The sequence below is a fragment of the Eucyclogobius newberryi genome, unplaced genomic scaffold (genome assembly GCF_026437365.1).
Source record: "Eucyclogobius newberryi isolate DKJ021-1_F unplaced genomic scaffold, fEucNew1.0.hap1 SCAF_20, whole genome shotgun sequence".
Classification (NCBI taxonomy): domain Eukaryota; kingdom Metazoa; phylum Chordata; class Actinopteri; order Gobiiformes; family Gobiidae; genus Eucyclogobius; species Eucyclogobius newberryi.
The window spans coordinates 15,392,633-15,412,769 of NW_027315835.1; the positions used below are offsets into that span (position 1 = coordinate 15,392,633).

Genomic DNA, 20,137 nt, shown 5'->3' on the forward strand with positions numbered 1-20,137 from the left:
AGATAAGATAAGATAAGATAAGATATTCCTTTATTGTCCCACATGGGGAAATTTCATTGGTGCAACGCAGGTAGATACAGAGGTAGATACAGAAGAACAGATCACTTATAGGAAGTCTGAAAAACACTTTCAGTAGAAGATCTCCTATAAATAAATAAAAACTCCCATAGACAAATAAATAAATAAATACCATTGCATGTGATCCCGACAGTAATTGCACATGAATATGTGTCACGACAGCACATAGATTGACTCACCATCTTTGTTTTCACATGTTTCGGCGTGACTGTCGGTGCTGCTGCCACTTTCTGAGTACCGATCTCCCAGCTCGCCCTAAAAGAACATGTCATTCTGGGTTGAAACACGTGAAACAATGACCTAGGTGGGATTTTAAGAAGGTTATACAAAATTACGTGTATACTGTACAACTTTGCACAAAATTAAAGATACATAACAAATAGCCAGACTTATAACTGTTTCAAATGATATAAATATTGTACCGAATTTTGCGCACGAAAAGGCGCACCGGACTATTAAGCCCACGGACGGCTTTTGAGGACGTTAAAGACTTTTACGTGTGCCTTATAGTGCGGAAAATACGGTAAATAGTATTCTAACACTAAGACTTTTTGTTCATAATGTATATCTTCAAATGCATTGATCTGAATCCAAAGAAAGATTATGTCCTTTGACACACAAACTGATCTTGTATCAAATGTTATTGATAGAAATTTAAAATACAAATACATGTATTTCCTTGATTTCACATGATTTAACTTTTTGCATAGTACTGTAGCTATAGAAACACATATTCACTTTAGTCAGTGTACCTTAGTGCAGATGAGCCTGGGCGAGTCAGAGGCGCAGTGCAGTGAATCACCGTTTTCAGCAGGTTTGGGGCTAATCTCCTGGATCACCTGAGACATGTAAACACTGATGGTATCGTTTTCATAAGAAAGACAAATCTGTTTCAACATCAGCGCTCGCTTTGAGGACGTTACCTTGAGCCACTGCTCCGTCTGCTCTCGGCTCTGAAGTCCCAGGACAATGGCCTCTCCTCCCACAGGGACGATCTTCAGCCTGTGCTCCTTCCTCTTCAGCTGCTTCTCTTTGTACACCACGGAGCAGCCCAGGAGACTCACGTCCAGCAACGGCATCTGCTCTTTCGAACTCTTGTAACACTGTAAAAGCCAATGTAACTGGTTAAAAGTAGTAATAGTAGTAATAACGGTATTGGCTTATGGCAGTTGAAGTGTAAGTAAGTATTGATAATGGATACTGTGTGTAGTGGTGGTTATTGAGGCACATTATTTGTTAGTTTGCAGATGATAGACAAACACAGGTGGCCTGGAGCATCTATGGCACACACATACAGGACATTGACACAATATTAAACGTTTGAAGCAAAAATATGTTGACTTCCATTTGTAAAAAGTGTCCATCTGACTACATTTGAAACTACAATTCATTACTCCTGGATGAATGAGGGATTATATCAACAAATGTGAAAGGTTATTAGCAAGGTAGCAGTGGTTATCAAGTGTGAGACAGCTTCAGTGTGAAACAGTGTGAACACCCTCGCTGGGCTTCATACTCCGCACTTTTGACTTGATGAAGATGGCTCTGTCACGCCCTCAGTATTATTGGGGCTTTGGGGTGTAGTTGAGCTCCATCACAATAAAACAAAACAGATCAGTAGGATAGGCGTTTGCCCTTCACGCAGGAGGCTGGGGTTCAAAGCACACCTTATTATGAGCTTTATTTCTCAGTTGACATTAGTGGAATTGCTGTCTCAGCAGGGGGCACGGCCACAATAAAATATGTTTTGTCTCCAGGAGAAGATTTCGTTTACCGAATTCTCTGGCTCCACGACAAACTTGACGTTGGGGTTTCTCCCATAGGTGCAATGTATTTTCACTTTTGTAGGTGATGTTGTTGTGCCATTTTTAACGCACAAAAATATAAAGCCCACATTTTTCACAGATTCTACTCAACATTAATAGAGTATTTTTTTTTGGCAAAAATGATATAGGCATTGCCACGGCAACCACATATACATCATTTGAAAAGGTTTCGAGCTTCCCCATGTCACCGTGGTGTACCCCCATGTCACCGTGGTGTACCCCCATGTCACTGTGGTGTACCCCATGTTACCGTGGTGTACCCCCATGTCACTGTGGTGTACCCCATGTTACCGTGGTGTACCTCCATGTCACCGTGGTGTAGTACCCCATGTTACCGTGGTGTACCCCATGTCACCATGGTGTACCCCATGTCACTGTGGTGTACCCCATGTTACCGTAGTGTACCCCCATGTCACCGTGGTGTAGTACCCCATGTCACCGTGGTGTACCCCATGTCACCATGGTGTACCCCCATGTCACCGTGGTGTACCCCCATGTCCCTGTGGTGTACCCCATGTTACCGTGGTGTACCCCATGTCACCGTGGTGTACCCCCATGTCACCGTGGTGTACCCCATGTTACCGTGGTGTACCCCCATGTCACCGTGGTGTACCCCCATGTCACCGTGGTGTAGTACCCCATGTTACCGTGGTGTACCCCATGTCACCGTGGTGTACCCCCATGTCACTGTGGTGAACCCCATGTCACCGTGGTGTACCCCATGTCCCCATGTTACCGTGGTGAACCCCATGTCACCGTGGTGTACCCCCATGTCACTGTGGTGAACCCCATGTCACCGTGGTGTACCCCCATGTCCCCATGTTACCGTGGTGAACCCCATGTCACCGTGGTGTACCCCCATGTCCCCATGTTACCGTGGTGTACCCCATGTCACCGCGGTGTACCCCCATGTCACCGTGGTGTACCCCCATGTTACCGTGGTGTACCCCATGTCACCGTGGTGTACCCCATGTCACTGTGGTGAACCCCATGTCACCGTGGTGTACCCCCATGTCCGCATGTTACCGTGGTGAACCCCATGTCACCGTGGTGTACCCCCATGTCCCCATGTTACCGTGGTGTACCCCCATGTCACTGTGGTGTACCCCATGTTACCGTGGTGTACCCCATGTCACCGTGGTGTACCCCCATGTCACCGTGGTGTACCCCATGTTACCGTGGTGTACCCCCATGTCACTGTGGTGTACCCCATGTTACCGTGGTGTACCCCATGTCACCGTGGTGTACCCCATGTCACCGTGGTGTAGTACCCCATGTTACCGTGGTGTACCCCATGTCACCGTGGTGTACCCCCATGTCACTGTGGTGAACCCCATGTCACCGTGGTGTACCCCCATGTCCCCATGTTACCGTGGTGTACCCCATGTCACCGTGGTGTACCCCCATGTCACCGTGGTGTACCCCATGTCACCGTGGTGTACCCCCATGTCACTGTGGTGAACCCCATGTCACCGTGGTGTACCCCCATGTCCCCATGTTACCGTGGTGAACCCCATGTCACCGTGGTGTACCCCCATGTCCCCATGTTACCGTGGTGTACCCCATGTCACCGCGGTGTACCCCCATGTCACCGTGGTGTACCCCATGTCACCGTGGTGTACCCCCATGTCACTGTGGTGAACCCCATGTCACCGTGGTGTACCCCATGTCCCCATGTTACCGTGGTGAACCCCATGTCACCGTGGTGTACCCCCATGTCCCCATGTTACCGTGGTGTACCCCATGTCACCGCGGTGTACCCCCATGTCACCGTGGTGTACCCCCATGTTACCGTGGTGTACCCCATGTCACCGTGGTGCACCCCCATGTCACTGTGGTGAACCCCATGTCACCGTGGTGTACCCCCATGTCCCCATGTTACCGTGGTGAACCCCATGTCACCGTGGTGTACCCCCATGTCCCCATGTTACCGTGGTGTACCCCCATGTCACTGTGGTGTAGTACCCCATGTTACCGTGGTGTACCCCATGTCACCATGGTGTACCCCCATGTCACCGTGGTGTACCCCCATGTCCCTGTGGTGTACCCCATGTTACCGTGGTGTACCCCCATGTCACTGTGGTGTACCCCATGTTACCGTGGTGTACCCCATGTCACCGTGGTGTACCCCCATGTCACCGTGGTGTACCCCATGTTACTGTGGTGTACCCCATGTTACCGTGGTGTACCCCATGTCACCGTGGTGTACCCCATGTCACCGTGGTGTACCCCATGTTACCGTGGTGTACCCCCATGTCACTGTGGTGTACCCCATGTCACCGTGGTGTACCCCCATGTTACCGTGGTGTACCCCCATGTCACTGTGGTGTACCCCATGTTACCGTGGTGTACCCCCATGTCACCGTGGTGTACCCCCATGTTACCGTGGTGTACCCCCATGTCACTGTGGTGTACCCCATGTTACCGTGGTGTACCCCATGTCACCGTGGTGTACCCCATGTCACCGTGGTGTAGTACCCCATGTTACCGTGGTGTACCCCATGTCACCGTGGTGTACCCCATGTCACCGTGGTGTACCCCCATGTCCCCATGTTACCGTGGTGTACCCCATGTCACCGTGGTGTACCCCCATGTCACCGTGGTGTACCCCATGTCACCGTGGTGTACCCCCATGTCACTGTGCTGAACCCCATGTCACCGTGGTGTACCCCTATGTCCCCATGTTACCGTGGTGTACCCCCATGTCACCGTGGTGTACCCCCATGTCACCGTGGTGTACCCCCATGTTACCGTGGTGTACCCCCATGTTACCGTGGTGTACCCCCATGGTGTACCCCATGTCACCGTGGTGTACCCCCATGTTACCGTGGTGTACCCCATGTCACCGTGGTGTACCCCCATGGTGTACCCCCATGTCACCTTGGTGTACCCCCATGTCATCGTGGTGTACCCCATGTCACCGTGGTGTACCCCCATGTCACCGTGGTGTACCCCCATGTTACCGTGGTGTACCCCCACGATGAGCACGTATTCACCTTCCCGTGGGGCTCACTCACTCCACATAGACTTCCATTCATTTTAGCATTTATAAGTATGGCCCATGCCGCGCTCGAGTATAGCACTATCCTAGTGCTTTTAGTGTGTTAGTTAATGGAACAATGTGTTGTATCATTTTTAATGACCACAATACCATTTATAGGTTCTGTCTTTTTCAGGGTGTGATGAGCCGAGAACCCTCACCCCTACTTCATGTGGGGGTGTTTTTAGTGCTTTTAGTGTTTTTGGAGGACATTTGTGCTACTCTTGTCAACAATGAGTTGTTGACTATTTTTCACAGCAGGATTAAGCAGGGCTTTTTTACTGATTATTGCCAGGGGAGACTGTGTCATGGGCCCATAATACAGTAATAATGTTCACATTTTGCATTAAATGTTATATAATAGGCGTCTCGCCAGCTTGTGGTGCTCGGCCCAAATGATTGGATTATAAAACCAATCCATTCTTGTATGTACAAATTATGATTATTTTTTTATTTGATTGTGATACTTTTTTTTTATCGTAGTTGTAATTAGATTATAATTATAGAGTCTTCTGGTCCTATTGACGCACGGGTAAAGCCATAAGGAAGTGGCACACATGCTTCTCTCACCATGAGGCGGTCGTCTCTGATCACACAGAGCTGTTTGGCCCACTGTCCCAGCCACTTCTTCCTCCAGAGAAAAGCACAGATCTGTGAATCTTTCATCAGCTCAAAGGGCGCCTCTGCAGACGGCCACTGGTGCTGAGCAAACGAACACTTCCCTTTGCTCACTTCCTCCTCATCGTAGGACTCGTAGGAACTGCTCACCGCCTCTCCATCATCTAGGAAATGAGATAAGGAAGCAATTAAAGGCTGAACAAACGATAAAACAGAAGGCAGTGGAAGGGGCAGTATAAAGGTGTTCTTACATAGACAAAACCATGTGCTGTAGTATTTGAAACTGTTATTATTGTTTCAAAGCTTCCTCTTCAGATTTTCAAGATTTATTTTTTCAAGATTTCATCCTATAAACTATATTCTGTAAATAACCTTTACACATCCATCCTACTGCTAATACTGAGCTGCAATAAAACAAATTAAATATATCTCCTTCAAATTTTGTGCTCATTTTCTACCTTTATTTTCTATTGACAAATGGTGGCGGAAACTCTTCGTTGTTTGTTTCTTTAAATGTAACACAACACTTTGCCTGTCCACATTCTGTCTCGTGTCCTGGGCAACCACAAGCCCAAAGCATGCCACAGTTCACCCCCGTTCACACATGCCCAAAGAGGAGAGGCGTGTACCCCGGGAGATCACTGCATACACCACACTGTCCGAGCTCAGGCCTCGCAGCGAGGAGCGAGAGAGAAGATCCAGACCTGTCAAAAGCCAGTCCGACAGCAGAGAGGAGAAATGAGAAAAGCAAGGGTAAAGCAAGGTCTGTGAAGGTTATAAAAGTTAAAAGCAGATCAAGCAAGTTGAAAGTGAGCTGAGGTTTTGGGATGAAAGGGCGTTGCTTTCATTTGATTTGCCATTTGTGTGTCAATAATCTATCAAAGGTGTTTCTATTATCGCACACAAAATATATAAAGAATTATAGTTACATAGAACAGATTTATCTGCACCAACATTTCTAAATAGGGATTAAAAAAAACAAACTAGAAAGCGAAACAAATATGGGCAAATTGAATCAAATTATAACTAAACGTTGGCCCTATAAGATAAGATATTCCTTTATTGTCCACACATGGGTAAATTTCGTATTATGTCTAAAATTATGTCAAGTGCAATTATGTGCAATTATAATGAATTACACATAACAAATAATTGTAAATATAAATCATTATAATATAATTAATTATAAATAATCCATCCATCCATTTTCTGCCGCTTATCCGGGGCCGGGTCGCGGGGGCAGCAGTCTGAGCAGGGACTCCCAGACTTCCTTCTCCCCAGACACTTCCTCTAACTCCTCCGGGGGGATCCCGAGGCGTTCCCAGGCCAGCCGAGAGACATAGTCTCTCCAGCGTGTCCTGGGTCTTCCCCGGGGCCTCTTCCCGGTGGGACATGCCTGAAACACCTCCCGAGGGAGGCGCCCAGGAGGCATCCGGTACAGATGCCCGAGCCACCTCAGCTGGCCCCTCTCGACGTGGAGGAGCAGCGGCTCTACTCCGAGCTCCCCACGGCGGAGGAAACTCATTTCGACCGCTTGTATCCGCGATCTTGTTCTTTCGGTCACTACCCAAAGCTCATGACCATAGGTGAGGGTAGGAACGTAGACGACCGGTAAATTGAGAGCTTTGCCTTTCGGCTCAGCTCCCTCTTTACCACAACAGTCCGATGCAGCGACTGCATCACTGCAGCCGCTGCACCGATCCGCCTGTCGATCTCACGCTCCATCCTTCCCTCACTCGTGAACAAGACCCCGAGATACTTGAACTCCTCCACTTGGGGCAAGGACACCCCACCCACCTGGAGAGGGCAAGCCACCTTTTTCCGGTCGAGAACCATGGCCTCGGATTTGGAGGTGCTGATTCTCATCCCAGCCGATTCACACTCGGCTGCAAACCGTCCCAGTGCATGTTGCAGGTCCGGGTTTGATGGAGCCATCAGGACAACATCGTCTGCAAACAGAGATGAGATCCTGTGGTCCCCAAACCGGACACCCTCCGACCCCTGACTGCGCCTAGAAATTCTGTCCATAAAAATTATGAACAGAACCGGTGACAAAGGGCAGCCCTGGCGGAGTCCAACATGCACTGGGAACAGGTCTGACTTACTGCCGGCAATGCGAACACAGCTCCTGCTCCGGTCATACAGGGACCGGACAGCCCTGAGCAAAGGGCCCCGGACCCCGTACTCCCGGAGCACCCCCCAAAGGACACCCCGAGGGACAAGGTCGAAATATAAATACAAATTATATATTTATTATAATATAAATAATTATAAATAATTATAATTATGTGCAATTATAATTAAGTGCAACTAGACATAATTCAAAATTATATCTAAGTGCAGACCAATTTTGGCATTATTTATAACTCTTCCCCCACTTTTCAGTCTTAAGTATGTGTGAACCTTGACCAAAAGTATTAGATGGAAAGTTGAGAGCAGTTTTCACAAGCCTAAACAGGAAGTCCCTTTGTCACCTTTAAAGCAGAATGAAAGACAACGGCAGACAAAGCAACACACATGAGCAGAGAGCACAGTTTCTTATAGATTGTGGGTTTAGTAGTCTAACACTTTGTAACGACATTTGGTCGAGAAGTGCATCATGGTTCTAGTAGCCTCCAACCACATTTTCCTTAGACCTATATAAAAACCGCTTTCACATCTTGTTGGTTTGAGTGGGATTTCCCATCTTAAATATTTGTGCACCTATGTGTATGGGTCAAATGGACTTCTTTTAAACTTCATTCATAGGTTTGTAGCATACATTTGAAAAAGTAAAGGTTATCTTTTCAAGTTTCATGTTCTCTTGGTCAGTCAAATGGCCAGTAATGAATCCCAACATGAAAGGCTTTTTCACAGAGTTTGAACCACAACTGAATGCGTCGGTACTAAAGATCTGGTTTCCACTTCCTGTGCGGCGTCTCAAGCCAAACTCAAACGGAGCAGTGCAATCAGGAGAACCAGACAAGCTCAGACAAACAATTCTCACCTACGATTAACAGTGTTTTGTGATAAATTTGCTCATTGATTCTGCCTAAATCCGCAATGTTTTTTAGTCTTTAGTGTGATATTTTCTTCCTTTCTTTATCCCTGCAAGCAGCCATGTTTGTTTTGATACAGACGGGTCATGCGTTAATCTCACATCTTTGTAAAGTATGGGAAAGGTCAAGCAAGAACAAAATATACAGTGGTCTCATTTATAATCTTTACGCGGACGAAACACACAACATTCGCAAACTTGTCATCTCTCTTTGCTCAGATCCCCTCTTGTCTTATTTCTGAAACACCTAAACTACAAATTATCTTTTTATAGATCACAAAGTTAACATTAGAACTCATGTACGCTGCATTTTTGTGCGCACACATGCTTTATAAATGAGACCCCAGGAACTGCAAAACGTTTCTACAAAGCAAAAATGACTTACCATTGACTGCTTCCTCATAGGGTTGGGCCTCTTCGTAGTAGCTCTCTGAAGTGTCCGGGGCTGAAACAGGAAGTAGGGGTAAGGGGAACGGCTCTCGGCCCATGACACCCTGAAAAAGACAAACGTTTTAAATCCTATTGCGGTCTTTTAAAAAAATTGCACGACACATTGTTCCATTAACATCACGGGAAACTAAACATGGACTTGGGTTTCCGCTCTAAACGTTCTTAATTCCACATCTCCACACACAAACACACAGTCCAATTTGACCCACTATTAGAAGTAAAAAATATTAAACAGCTCAATTTAAATTTTAATCGATGTCAGTCACTAAATCCAAAGATGCAGAGGATCAAAAACCTGACTCAAATTTGTTTTTAAATGTAAAAAAGAATTGCAAATGACTCTCTTTGTCACTTCTGTGTGATAAAAACCCAACAAAATGAATAAGTATCTTAACATTACAGAGCTACAGAGCATTTTTACCTTTAGTCTGTGTCTTAGTGTAGAACAGAACACAAAAGACAAAATCAAAACTGAAATCAAAAGTTTGTTACGCCCCATTCCCACTTCCATTTATAGAAAACCACTAGAAATTACCACTCAGCTTTGTGTGTGAAGACATAGATATTATAAATACTGTAAGAACATGACGTAATGCAAACAAATTGGTCCTTCTGTGTCACCAGTGAGTAAACACTTGGAGAAGACAGGGTCCCGTCCTGCTTCTCCACTCAAATGTAATGTGTAATCTTCTCAGCGTGCAACAACAAGTCTAAAGTCATCACGAAACTTCAAGAGGCACAACTGATAGAGCCAGATTAGCCCGTCTGGTGCCGTTATGTCAAAACACACCATTACGTGTTTTGAAACGTTTCTGATCATAATTGAAGAGCCATTATTTTACATTTGGCGAAATTACGTTTTAAATGATAAAACAAGTGAATCCCAACAGGCCACGACAGTAAAGTGGAGAAAAGAGTCAAGAAAGACGACGTTTTAAAATAAAAATATGGTCAAAACAGCATGACAAAAAGTTTAAACATTTAAAATCCTTTAGAAGTACATAATTGTGATTTGCACAAGTAACAATCTAAATATTTAAGCATCAAAAGGGAATAATAGGTGCTATTTTAAACACGGTCATCTTAACTGCTCCTATTTGGAAGTGTTTTTACTCTGCTTAGGTAGATTTATGCTGTTCCTCACTTTTTGACTTCCTGCATCTGTATATATTTTATTTCTTATGTTATGACTTTGAGGACGTTTTCAAATTGAAGTGAGATTTGAGGAGTTCCACCTTTAACCCTGGGAGTTTTAGTAGTTTCAGCATTCTTGGAGTCCTAGTATGTGTTTATAGTATTAAAATGTCAAACCACTCACAATATAAATCCTCTAAATCAGCCCTTCCCAAAATCAGCCGAGACGTGGCCTCCCTAATGAGCCGTAGATCTTTAGGACCCCCCAAAACAATCATTCACACTCAATTCAAAAGATTACGCAATGTTTTCCCACTCAAATTTACAGTAAAAAGTACATATAATAACACTGATACTGATTTAAAGCGGAAAATCAAACTAACTTTGGGGGGGGGGGGGGGGGGGGGGGGGGCTCGCAGTTCATCTGAGGCCCCTCAGTTTGGGAACCACTGCTCTAAATGAATGCATATCTTGACCCCAATGTCAGCAATAGTAGCAGCAATGGTGGAAAAATGAAAAGTATGATAAAAACAAATGCTGAGCAGCAGCACAAGAAGTGGCATTGAATAGAAATACTAATATACAACTGGAGTATAAGCAGTAAAGAAAAGAGGAATCACAGTAGTAGTAAGTATTCGTAGTAGCACTCATGGTGGTAATGTCATTAGTCGTGGTTGTTTTGTTGACTCCTATCATTTTCCTCAAATTATTCAGATTAATTGCACAAAATACTGACTAAGCATGATTACACTTTGTCATGGCGTATTTTTCAGCGATGTCATATATCATTGTGCTGTGTGTAGGGAGTCCCCATCTTATTCCCATCACATTAAATGAGTGAGTTCATCATTTCCCTGTAACTGAGAGCAGATGAAGCCTCCGTCATAATAAGCACCGGCGTCGTGTCAGACACCGAGACTCCGTGACGCGGTGCTGTTTGTGTGATTAGCCTGCGCGAGCGACATTGAAAAGATGGCGAGCTGCAGAGACAGATGAGGGTGAAAGAGATGCTATCACAGTTTACACATGATACTGTACATGTGGTGTGCGTTTATTATACTGCTAATGTCTGCAAAACAACGTATAAAGGGGAATTACTATGTGCCACATGAAGATGTAAGCTTGGAAATAAATAATAGGAATGTTTCAGTTGAATATATGATCATTTATGACAGGCGGAGGAAGAATATCCTTACATCTTTTACAACTACTACTATACCTCTACTTTAACTACTACTACTACTACTACTACTATACCTCTACTTTAACTACTACTACTACTACAACTACTACTACTACTACTACTACTACTACTACTACTACACCTCTACTACTACTACTACTACTACTACTACTACTACTACTACTACTACTACTACTACTACTACTACTACTACTACTACTACTACTACTACTACTACTACTACTACTACTACTACTACTACTACTACTACTACTACTACTACTACTACACCTCTACTTTAACTACTACTACTACTACTACTACTACTACTACTACTACTACTACTACTACTACTACTACTACTACTACTACTACTACTACTACTACTACTACTACTACTACTACTACTACTACTACTACTACTACTTTTATAACAACTCTATACTACTACAATCAAGTGACAAAGAACAAAAGTAAAACTACTGGACAGAAACAATTTTTACTACATTTGTACTTTGACCTGAAAATATAAAGTCAATACTCTTTCTTTAAGGTTTGAGACTACTTTAAATAGCCAAGGGGTTTTCTTTATAACATTCATGGGGACATCTTGCCTAATTTTTAATCTTTAATTAGTTTTGAGCAAACAAGAATGTTATTAAAAAACACTGGATAAATGATCAATTCAGCAGCTTTTGTTGACCAAAGATCAGCGCAATTCTTCATAAAAATCAAAACATTTTAAAGAAAAGCTTTAATAGCTTTCAAATCTGTGTGAAATAATGTTTAACTTTTATCCTTTAACTTTAAATCAATTAGTATGTGACACTTTCACTTGAGTAATTTTTTGCCCCTGCATCTGTACTTGCACTTCTGCCTACAAATACTATTACGTCTACCACTACTACTACTTCTGCTTCTATTACTACATACATATAACGTATGAACATATCTCATATAAATGTACAGTTTTCTTCTTTTTCTCGGCTGCAGTAATCGGTAAGTGGCAATGAAGAGTCTCATCCAGCAATGCCACTGTCAAACAAGTAGAACAACAAACAATCTCTAAAAACATTATTTTTTAGAGCTGTCCCTTGTTTGAAAAGAGTCTCCTTACTACAAAGAGAAGGAACTTAGACATCTGCTATTAATTAAAACAGAAAGTCCTGCATTCCTGAGCTGCTGCAGCCCCCTCCGCATCACGTCTATCCACCGTTATCTCAATAGTGTCCATTCATTTTACATGTCTCCGAGTCAAAGTTGAGCTCTAGCGTGTGCAGCATATGAGCAAAGCATGTGTCATTCTTTGGAAATACCTCGAAGATAAATAAATCCTCTGGCCACTCGACATGTTCTCCACAGAGACACGGAGTCACCGAATTGGATTAAGCAATATTAAGGACGTTGTGGGGTGAGAGGGAAAGAGAGGAGTTGGTGGGGACTCCAGGGGTGTGGTTGTAGTGGGGCTGGGAAAAGAGAGCAAAACAAGGCAAAAGGCAGAAACATGGAAAATCCCTGGTTCCCATGCCAAGATTCTTCTAGCACAGAGAGATAGAGCAAATCTACAAAGCCAGCTGGGAACTAAGAGAAGGTAGAGATAAAAATAATCAGAGAGGCTTGGATTTGTGTAGAACTACAGTCACCACTACAGGGATCAAGTATAGAAAACACCTAAAATTGAATGAATTGAGATATACATATGTTTAATGTTAACCAGAGAAACAAAAGGCAAATGATTAAAATACATATGTAGTGCCCTTTTACTTGTATCACCTTGTGCCACCGACTCTGTGTCTTCTCTCTCCGCTTGACGCTTGCAAGTGGCACAGTCGCTATCAATAGCCCTGCTCTATTTTGGGACCACCATGCAGACGGGGCGCAATGCGAGTCCCGCAAACCTGCATTTACCCACTGATTTCAGAGGAAAAACTGGGTAATCTGAAAGACATGCCTGTCACAACTTCGTCATTTGAGAAGAAGGAATTTAAGGCATCATGGAAGGACTAGAGGCCCCGAAACAAAACCAGGATATTCACAGCGGAAGTGGGTTTCTTAATCCGGACGCTGGAGAGGACCACGCAACATTGGTGAACGTACGTGTGGAGGAATGTTTCTTTAAAGTCGAACGGACAATCCTGGCAAAATATAGCGACTACTTTAAAGCTCTTTTTCGGTCGGGAATGGTAGAAAGCAACCAGGAAGAGCTGCACTTTAAAGGTGGAGTGAAGGCACGGGGTTTCCTCATTGCCCTTGCAGTGTGCAGGGGTGAACTTCCTACTCTCAGTGACCCCGACGAGCTAATAGACGCTATCGAATGTGCCGCCTTCTTGCAAGTGCCAAAGCTCGCTCAACATCTCTGCGACATCATCGATTCCGAAAACTGCCTATTGCTGTACTATACGTCATACGTCTTTGGTTTGCATTCGGTTTCCCATTGTGCCGCATTGTTTCTCAGCGACGCCTTTGACGACCTCAAGGATGCGGCCGAAACGCAACTTCCCGAAGAGTTGCTTCAATATTCCCAATCGTTGTCCCAAGCAACTTATATCGCATTAGGGACCCATACGCCATCAATGGAGCTTTTGAATGACTCCTTCAGGGTGGTTTGTTACCTCGATGAAAAAGAACAAGAATGGAAACATCTAACCAACCTACCAACGTTCTGTAGCACTTCCATGGCAGGTGTGGCGGTGTTGGACAACCGATTGTACATCGTCGGTGGAGTTTACGGTTATAAGAAAGCCACGGTGGATCGCAGTTTTTGCTACGATCCCGAATCAGGATTATGGACGGAGCTACCTGGTCCGCAACAACCTCGGTACAATTTCACTTTGCTGGGGCACGAGGGAAGACTTTGCGCGATAGGAGGAGAGCTTGAAGGTCGCAATGTCGCAACCGCGGAAAGTTACGACGTCAACAAAGAACAATGGACCTTCATACAACCCGCTCCGAGACCTGTGGGATCGGCGGCTTGTGCTGTTGCAAGACGTAGGATGTTTGTTTGCTTCTGGAAATCGCCTGCAACAACTGATATCTATGAGTATCTAGTAGCTAAAGATGAATGGAAATTGACCGCGACGTTGATAAAACAGCAGAGTTATGGTCACTGTATGGTGGCGCATAGGGACAACTTGTATGTGATGCGAAACGGACCTTCTGACGATTTCTTGCGATGTCTTATGGATTGCTACAACATCACAACGGGGCAGTGGACAGCGATGGCAGGGCACTACATCAACAGCAAGGGGGCGCTGTTCACCTCAATGATAAGAGGCGATTCAGTGTTCACGGTAAAACACATGCTAACCCTTGAATATAAAATAGGTGCAGAAGGATGGAAGCCACATAGACAAATGAAAGGATTTCCAAAAAGCGGGTCGCTGTGGACATGTTTACTGAGGCTTCCCAAGACAGGACCGGTGATCCCAGAGACGGACACACAGGGAGAGGATGGAAAAACGCCTTTGCCAGACGCATCCGAGAGGTTTATGGAAGCTATGCTAGAATTGTGAAAAGACTACAGCCAATGTGCATGTTACTTCTTTAGAATTAGTTGATAGAAAGTTGTAGAATGCTTAGAAATGTTATGATGATTTTTGAAACCCTGGTCCCATGTCTTACCATGACTGAAGCTGGAGTCAGAAAGAGATAGATAGAAAGAGTAACTTGTTTTTTAGGAAGTGATGCAATTCATTATAACTTTGTCTTTGGTCATTTACAGACCTTTTATCTGAATACAATTAAATACAAATGTAATAGCTTTTACAGCAGCAGCATTTATTATGATACTGTCACGGTCACAGGACTCTTAAAAGAACTGGCATTGAATGATTAATATAGGGAGTAAAATGTTTTTCACTTTCATATTGCGCACATCTGCATCAGTGCTGACACTAGCATTTGTCCTGATGAGCACCAGCTGCTGCAGTAGTTTATATTGGGGGAGGCCACTGGTCCTGCGAGCGTGGGGCGTGAAGTTCAAAAGCGCCAATGGGATGTGCGCCATCATTTTCAAGTTAAACTGGGCCGATTTACTACCCAAAACTCCCCGCTCCTCAATTCTTTCAACCATATTACGGTCAAGGCAAAGTTAACTAACTAAGTAAATGCTAAGCAAAGGAAAGCGTACGACTGATTTTGCTGAACAGACCAAAATTAAACCAGAAACTAACTATACAAACTACTCTCATTAATGGAGTAAACAAACAAACAAAATCAGTACCATCGAGTACATTTGGCCCTTGCACCAAAGTTTGTAAAACACTGCTCTAGGCATTTATTCAAGGTTCACTGTCTCAAATTTGATTAAACAATATACACGTATCTAAGGATGTATTGATTTCAAAAAGCCTCCAGCAATATGAAGTTAAGCTCTGTGGGAAAAGACTGCACTGTTCTCGCATTAAAACCCTCACTGACGACATACAGTCTAAGTCTAATTTAATATAATCCGCAATGTCCTTATGTTGACCCTGAACCACAATTTGTCTGCTACAATTACCATCGTATTCGTCTTTGGACAGCTATGCGGAATATTGTGATTTAACTCACTTTTAACATGTGTTTTGCTTTATGTATATCATACAACTATTGAAGTAAATCTTTCTTCTGACCCTTCCACAGTGACCAAAGAAAACATTTGTAATATTGTCTTGAGCTGAATGATTCAGCGTGCTCATTCAAAATCGCACTGTGGGCACTCACTGTTCTGGGAGGAGGCAGCTCTGGGAGGTTTTTCTGTGGGACTGGAGTGAACTTTCCAGCTTTTCCGTTCACAAGGCCATCGCCTCTTTCATCTGGGTCAGACAAAAAGAGATAGAGAGGTTAATGCCATGCAGAGTTTACATTAAAGGAGACGCATTATGCTAAATATACTTTAATTTCTACCAAACCAATACTTTCAAGATACCAGCTAAAAAGGAGACGTTTTACTGTAACTCTCTGCTTCATAACAAAGGCTGTGTTGTTTCTGTGGAAAAATGAGATAAATCTAAGGATGACTAAAACCACATTCTTCAGGAGTGTCCAAACACAACAGGCCCGTTACAGATGTACGGGCTCCAGAGCAACACACAGGAAACAGCAGAGCGAGGAGGAGAGACCGGACCACTGCTGGAGGCCTTTCTCATGATGGACACTCACTCAAAATACTCTGTCCCGTCTGTAAAGAGGGTAAGTCTTACAGCCAGGGGCAATCTGTTTGACCTGTCAGTTTGACCCTAAATACAAATATGTTTGGGGAGTTTCACTTAATCTTAATAAAAATGGAAGTCCAAAGTGAACTCCTCTAAAGGGAATTTGTATTTCTCAATTGAATTAAATATGTCATGGGAACCGTAGCCGGAGGTGGTTAAGAACGAGATACTTTAACTTTCAACTCTAACTTAATTAATTTGTTTATATGTATAGTAATTCTATTAAAAAATTGCTTTTCATGAAGGACAAACTGTTATTTTCTAAGTCAATGCTTTCATTTACTGACAAAGTTGAGGTAATATTTGCATAAAAGTACTGTCGTATCACAAGTAGAACTAAAAATTAGCAATAAAGTACACCTTTAGCATTAGCACAGTATATATAGCATTGTATTCTCTACAGTTAAAACATATACAGAAATAAAGTAAAATATAGCCGCAAGCGGCAATGATCGGCCCTCGCTACGCCGCCGCCACGCCGCAAGAGGAGGGGGCGCTAACGCGCCCCAATTGTCCTTTTATTACGCCTACTGCTGAATCTGTGACGCTGTCACATCTTCTCCCCTTTGTTTTACCATCAAAAAGCAATTTTATTTTGAATTCTTGGCAAAATGTGCGGCTTTGCCGTACAGACACCGTGACTCTTTGAATAAAAATGTGGATAACTTTTGATGGTCCACCCCTGAAGATGAGTCTCACCAAATTTCAGGTTAATATGTCTAATGCCCTAAGAGGAGTTTGTGAAAGTCTAAAGTGTAAACATGTTCTGGCGATTTCCCCATTGGAATAACATGGAAGGTTTCGGTCATCGTTACGGCAACGCCATAACAATTATGACATGGGTCTCATTGACTTTTTGATGGGGATTCTAAAATTGAGTTGTGTGTCAAATTTCATATAATTTCGCAAAACTTAATATTTAACCTCCATATAAAATCTGTAGGGGGCGCTGTGGCTCCAAATTAATTTATTTCACTTCAAGTAGATTTAGGGCAAAGAGTTTAACAACTGATTCTAATTTGACGCAATTCGGACTTTATCTGCGCAAATGGCAGAAATGTAAAATTTGGGAGATTTCTGAAATTCTTGCTACAGTTTGCGGCTTCGCCGCACAGAGACCGTGACAGGTATCAATGTAATTTGGATAACTTTTGATGTCCCACTCCTCAGTAGCATTTTCACCAAATTTCAGCTTTTCAGGGCCAACGCCCTGGGAGGAGTTCGTAAAAGTACGACGTTTGGAAAAACTCCGAAGTCATGTTTAGCCATTTTTGAAGCAATATGGCCGACATTTGGTTGGGCGGACGGCGTTGCCGTAATAATATTTTTTACTTCTCTTGTCACCATCTACCTCTGCGCCAATTTTCATGATTCTACAATCAGATTTTTTTTGGGTCATTTCCCATCTCTCAATGCATTTTTGGTACATTTGGGGGCGCTGACGCGCCAATTTTTTTTTATTTTAGAAAAGGGAAATAGCCAGAATGTAGAGAGGCACGATTTTTAGAGGTGTGCAAATTTTTGTGACTTTTCGTCAATGTTCACTGGGTGAAAAATAGGGGGGTTGGTCCCGAGAAGAAGAAGAAGAAGAAGAAGAAGAAGAAGAAGAAGAAGAAGAAGAAGAAGAAGAAGAAGAAGAAGAAGAAGAAGAAGAAGAAGAAGAAGAAGAAGAAGAAGAAGAAGAAGAAGAAGAAGAAGAAGAAGAAGAAGAAGAAGAAGAAGAAGAAGAAGAAGAAGAAGAAGAAGAAGAAGAAGAAGAAGAAGAAGAAGAAGAAGAAGAAGAATATTCCGATGCTTTGTGTTTTTGGCCCTCTATACAGTAATAATGTTCAATTTTTGCATTACATGTTTATATGCACGGAACATGCAAGAGATGGGGAACGTATTCGTGAGGTACTTAGCGCAAATGAGTGCTTTATATGGGGATGACTCTCAATGTAAAGTGCTCGTTTAGTGCGCACTTTTGCACGGGCTTCGCCCGTTTACAACGGTAATGTTCCATTTTCCTACTACTAATTAGTATGCACGGGGCGTGCATGAGTGAAGGAGTGCGTTAGTGAGTGTTTGGAAGTGGGCGAGCGCTTCGCGCTCTATTTCGTGCGCACTACGTGCGCACTTTCGCAGCCGTGCTTCGCACGGCCTTACGAGATTAATAGGCCTCTCGCCAGCTTGTGGCGCTTGGGCCTAATAATAAGTCATCACAGTACATTTTTGTGAGTTAGTGCTACTATTTATATTAGTCATTTTAGAGGTTCAGAGCATGCAAAACTCACACCTTTGCCGTCACTGACCACAACTTTGTTCATGTAGATGTACTCCTCATCTCCACCTGTGTTGGAACACAAGACAACATTGGGTTATTCGTGCCACAAATGAATATATGAGTATATTTTCAGAAAGTTGTCAATCTAAGGGGTATGTTCATACTTTTGAGTTTAGTCCCATTTTCCCCCCATATTGAATCTGGTGTGTGTGTGTGTGTGTGTGTGTGTGTGTGTGTGTGTGTCTGTGTGTGTGTGTGTGTGTACAATTATTGAACACACCCTAAAATTATTCACTCCCTGTTATTAAGTCACAAAACATATAAAAACATGTAGGTTTTTGCTATTCTGAAGAGCAACATGTTTTTCTTTCCTTTTCTCTTTGTTTCACTCTCTGCCTTTTTTCCCTTCTTTTAAAGGTGCACTGTGTAACTTTTCTGGTGGATGTCTCAAAGAGATGTTATTGCTTTGTCTGGAATATTCCACAGTATGCCATTGAACTCTATATATCCATGTAACATTGCTTGTCTCCACAATACAAGTAAATACAGTAAATACGTTTAATGCTCTTCTGTGGGACATTACAGGCCAAGCAATGAAATCTCTATGGAAACAAGCAGGTGGCGGATGCTCCTCTAGAAAATGTACAGAAAACAACTTAACGAACACAATGGCACAATGTTTAAAACACTATTTTATACTTCACACTGCTGTATGTTTTTTCAAGCAATTGTCAGGAAAATAATTGGTTCAAAAGAGGCTTGTTTTCCGCTCTTTGTATAATTTACGGTGACAGAGTGTATATACATTCATATCATGCATAGTTTGCTCTGAGACCATTCTAGTGAGAACATCTTAGTCCTCCTACTATAAGTGCCAAACAAACTTTTATCATGTTTAGTACAATCCCAGGATTAAAGCTGGACTCTATTCAAACAAGTGGGCCATTGTGGAGACAGACGGGCCCATTGACACCCACTCTGAGCGAGGTGGACATTCACAAGACATTAGTCAGTAAAACCCTCCCCTGCAGACACTGCACTGTATCACTAACATCTTTGAACTCCTAGAAGTACATCATTCAAATGCTATAGAGCCCGCCTCTGCCCCCAAATATGTGCAAACCATGGGTGAAAACGTCATCGGAGTTATTATAATGTCATACGTAAATATTCATATCAACACAAACCATACGGAAAATGGGCGAACAGTTACACGAAAACATCATTTAAACAAATTAAATTATATCAATGTCTTTTGTGAAATATGCTTTTTTATTAGACTCAAATCTGCTTTTTATGCCCAACTTTCTTTA

The 20,137-nt window shown here is 43.3% G+C and overlaps 2 protein-coding genes across 3 annotated transcripts in view; one reads left to right on the plus strand and one right to left on the minus strand.

Annotated features, from left to right (window-relative positions):
• afap1l2 (actin filament associated protein 1-like 2) overlaps positions 1 to 20,137 on the minus strand; it is a 43,975-nt gene that overhangs the window by 7,707 nt on the left and 16,131 nt on the right. Inside the window, exons 3-9 of one of the 2 annotated variants that reach the window (XM_072455750.1) lie at positions 18,837 to 18,890; positions 16,071 to 16,162; positions 8,985 to 9,093; positions 5,515 to 5,726; positions 1,002 to 1,181; positions 831 to 917; positions 258 to 333 (exon numbers count right to left, since the gene is read on the minus strand). In XM_072455750.1, the coding sequence (XP_072311851.1) occupies positions 258 to 333; positions 831 to 917; positions 1,002 to 1,181; positions 5,515 to 5,726; positions 8,985 to 9,093; positions 16,071 to 16,162; positions 18,837 to 18,890 (810 nt within the window). Of the gene's footprint in view, positions 1 to 257; positions 334 to 830; positions 918 to 1,001; positions 1,182 to 5,514; positions 5,727 to 8,984; positions 9,094 to 16,070; positions 16,163 to 18,830; positions 18,891 to 20,137 lie in introns of both variants that reach the window. The other variant, XM_072455749.1, reaches the window with a different exon arrangement.
• LOC140368720 (kelch repeat and BTB domain-containing protein 13) lies at positions 13,250 to 14,923 on the plus strand. Its single transcript, XM_072455752.1, has one exon. It carries the CDS (start codon positions 13,361 to 13,363, stop codon positions 14,876 to 14,878), a length of 1,518 nt encoding a protein of 505 aa, XP_072311853.1. The 5' UTR covers positions 13,250 to 13,360; the 3' UTR covers positions 14,879 to 14,923.

Excerpts from the sequence above, each read along its gene's own strand:
- LOC140368720 (XM_072455752.1), top strand. The coding sequence starts at position 13,361 with ATGGAAGGACTAGAGGCCCCGAAACAAAACCAGGATATTCACAGCGGA.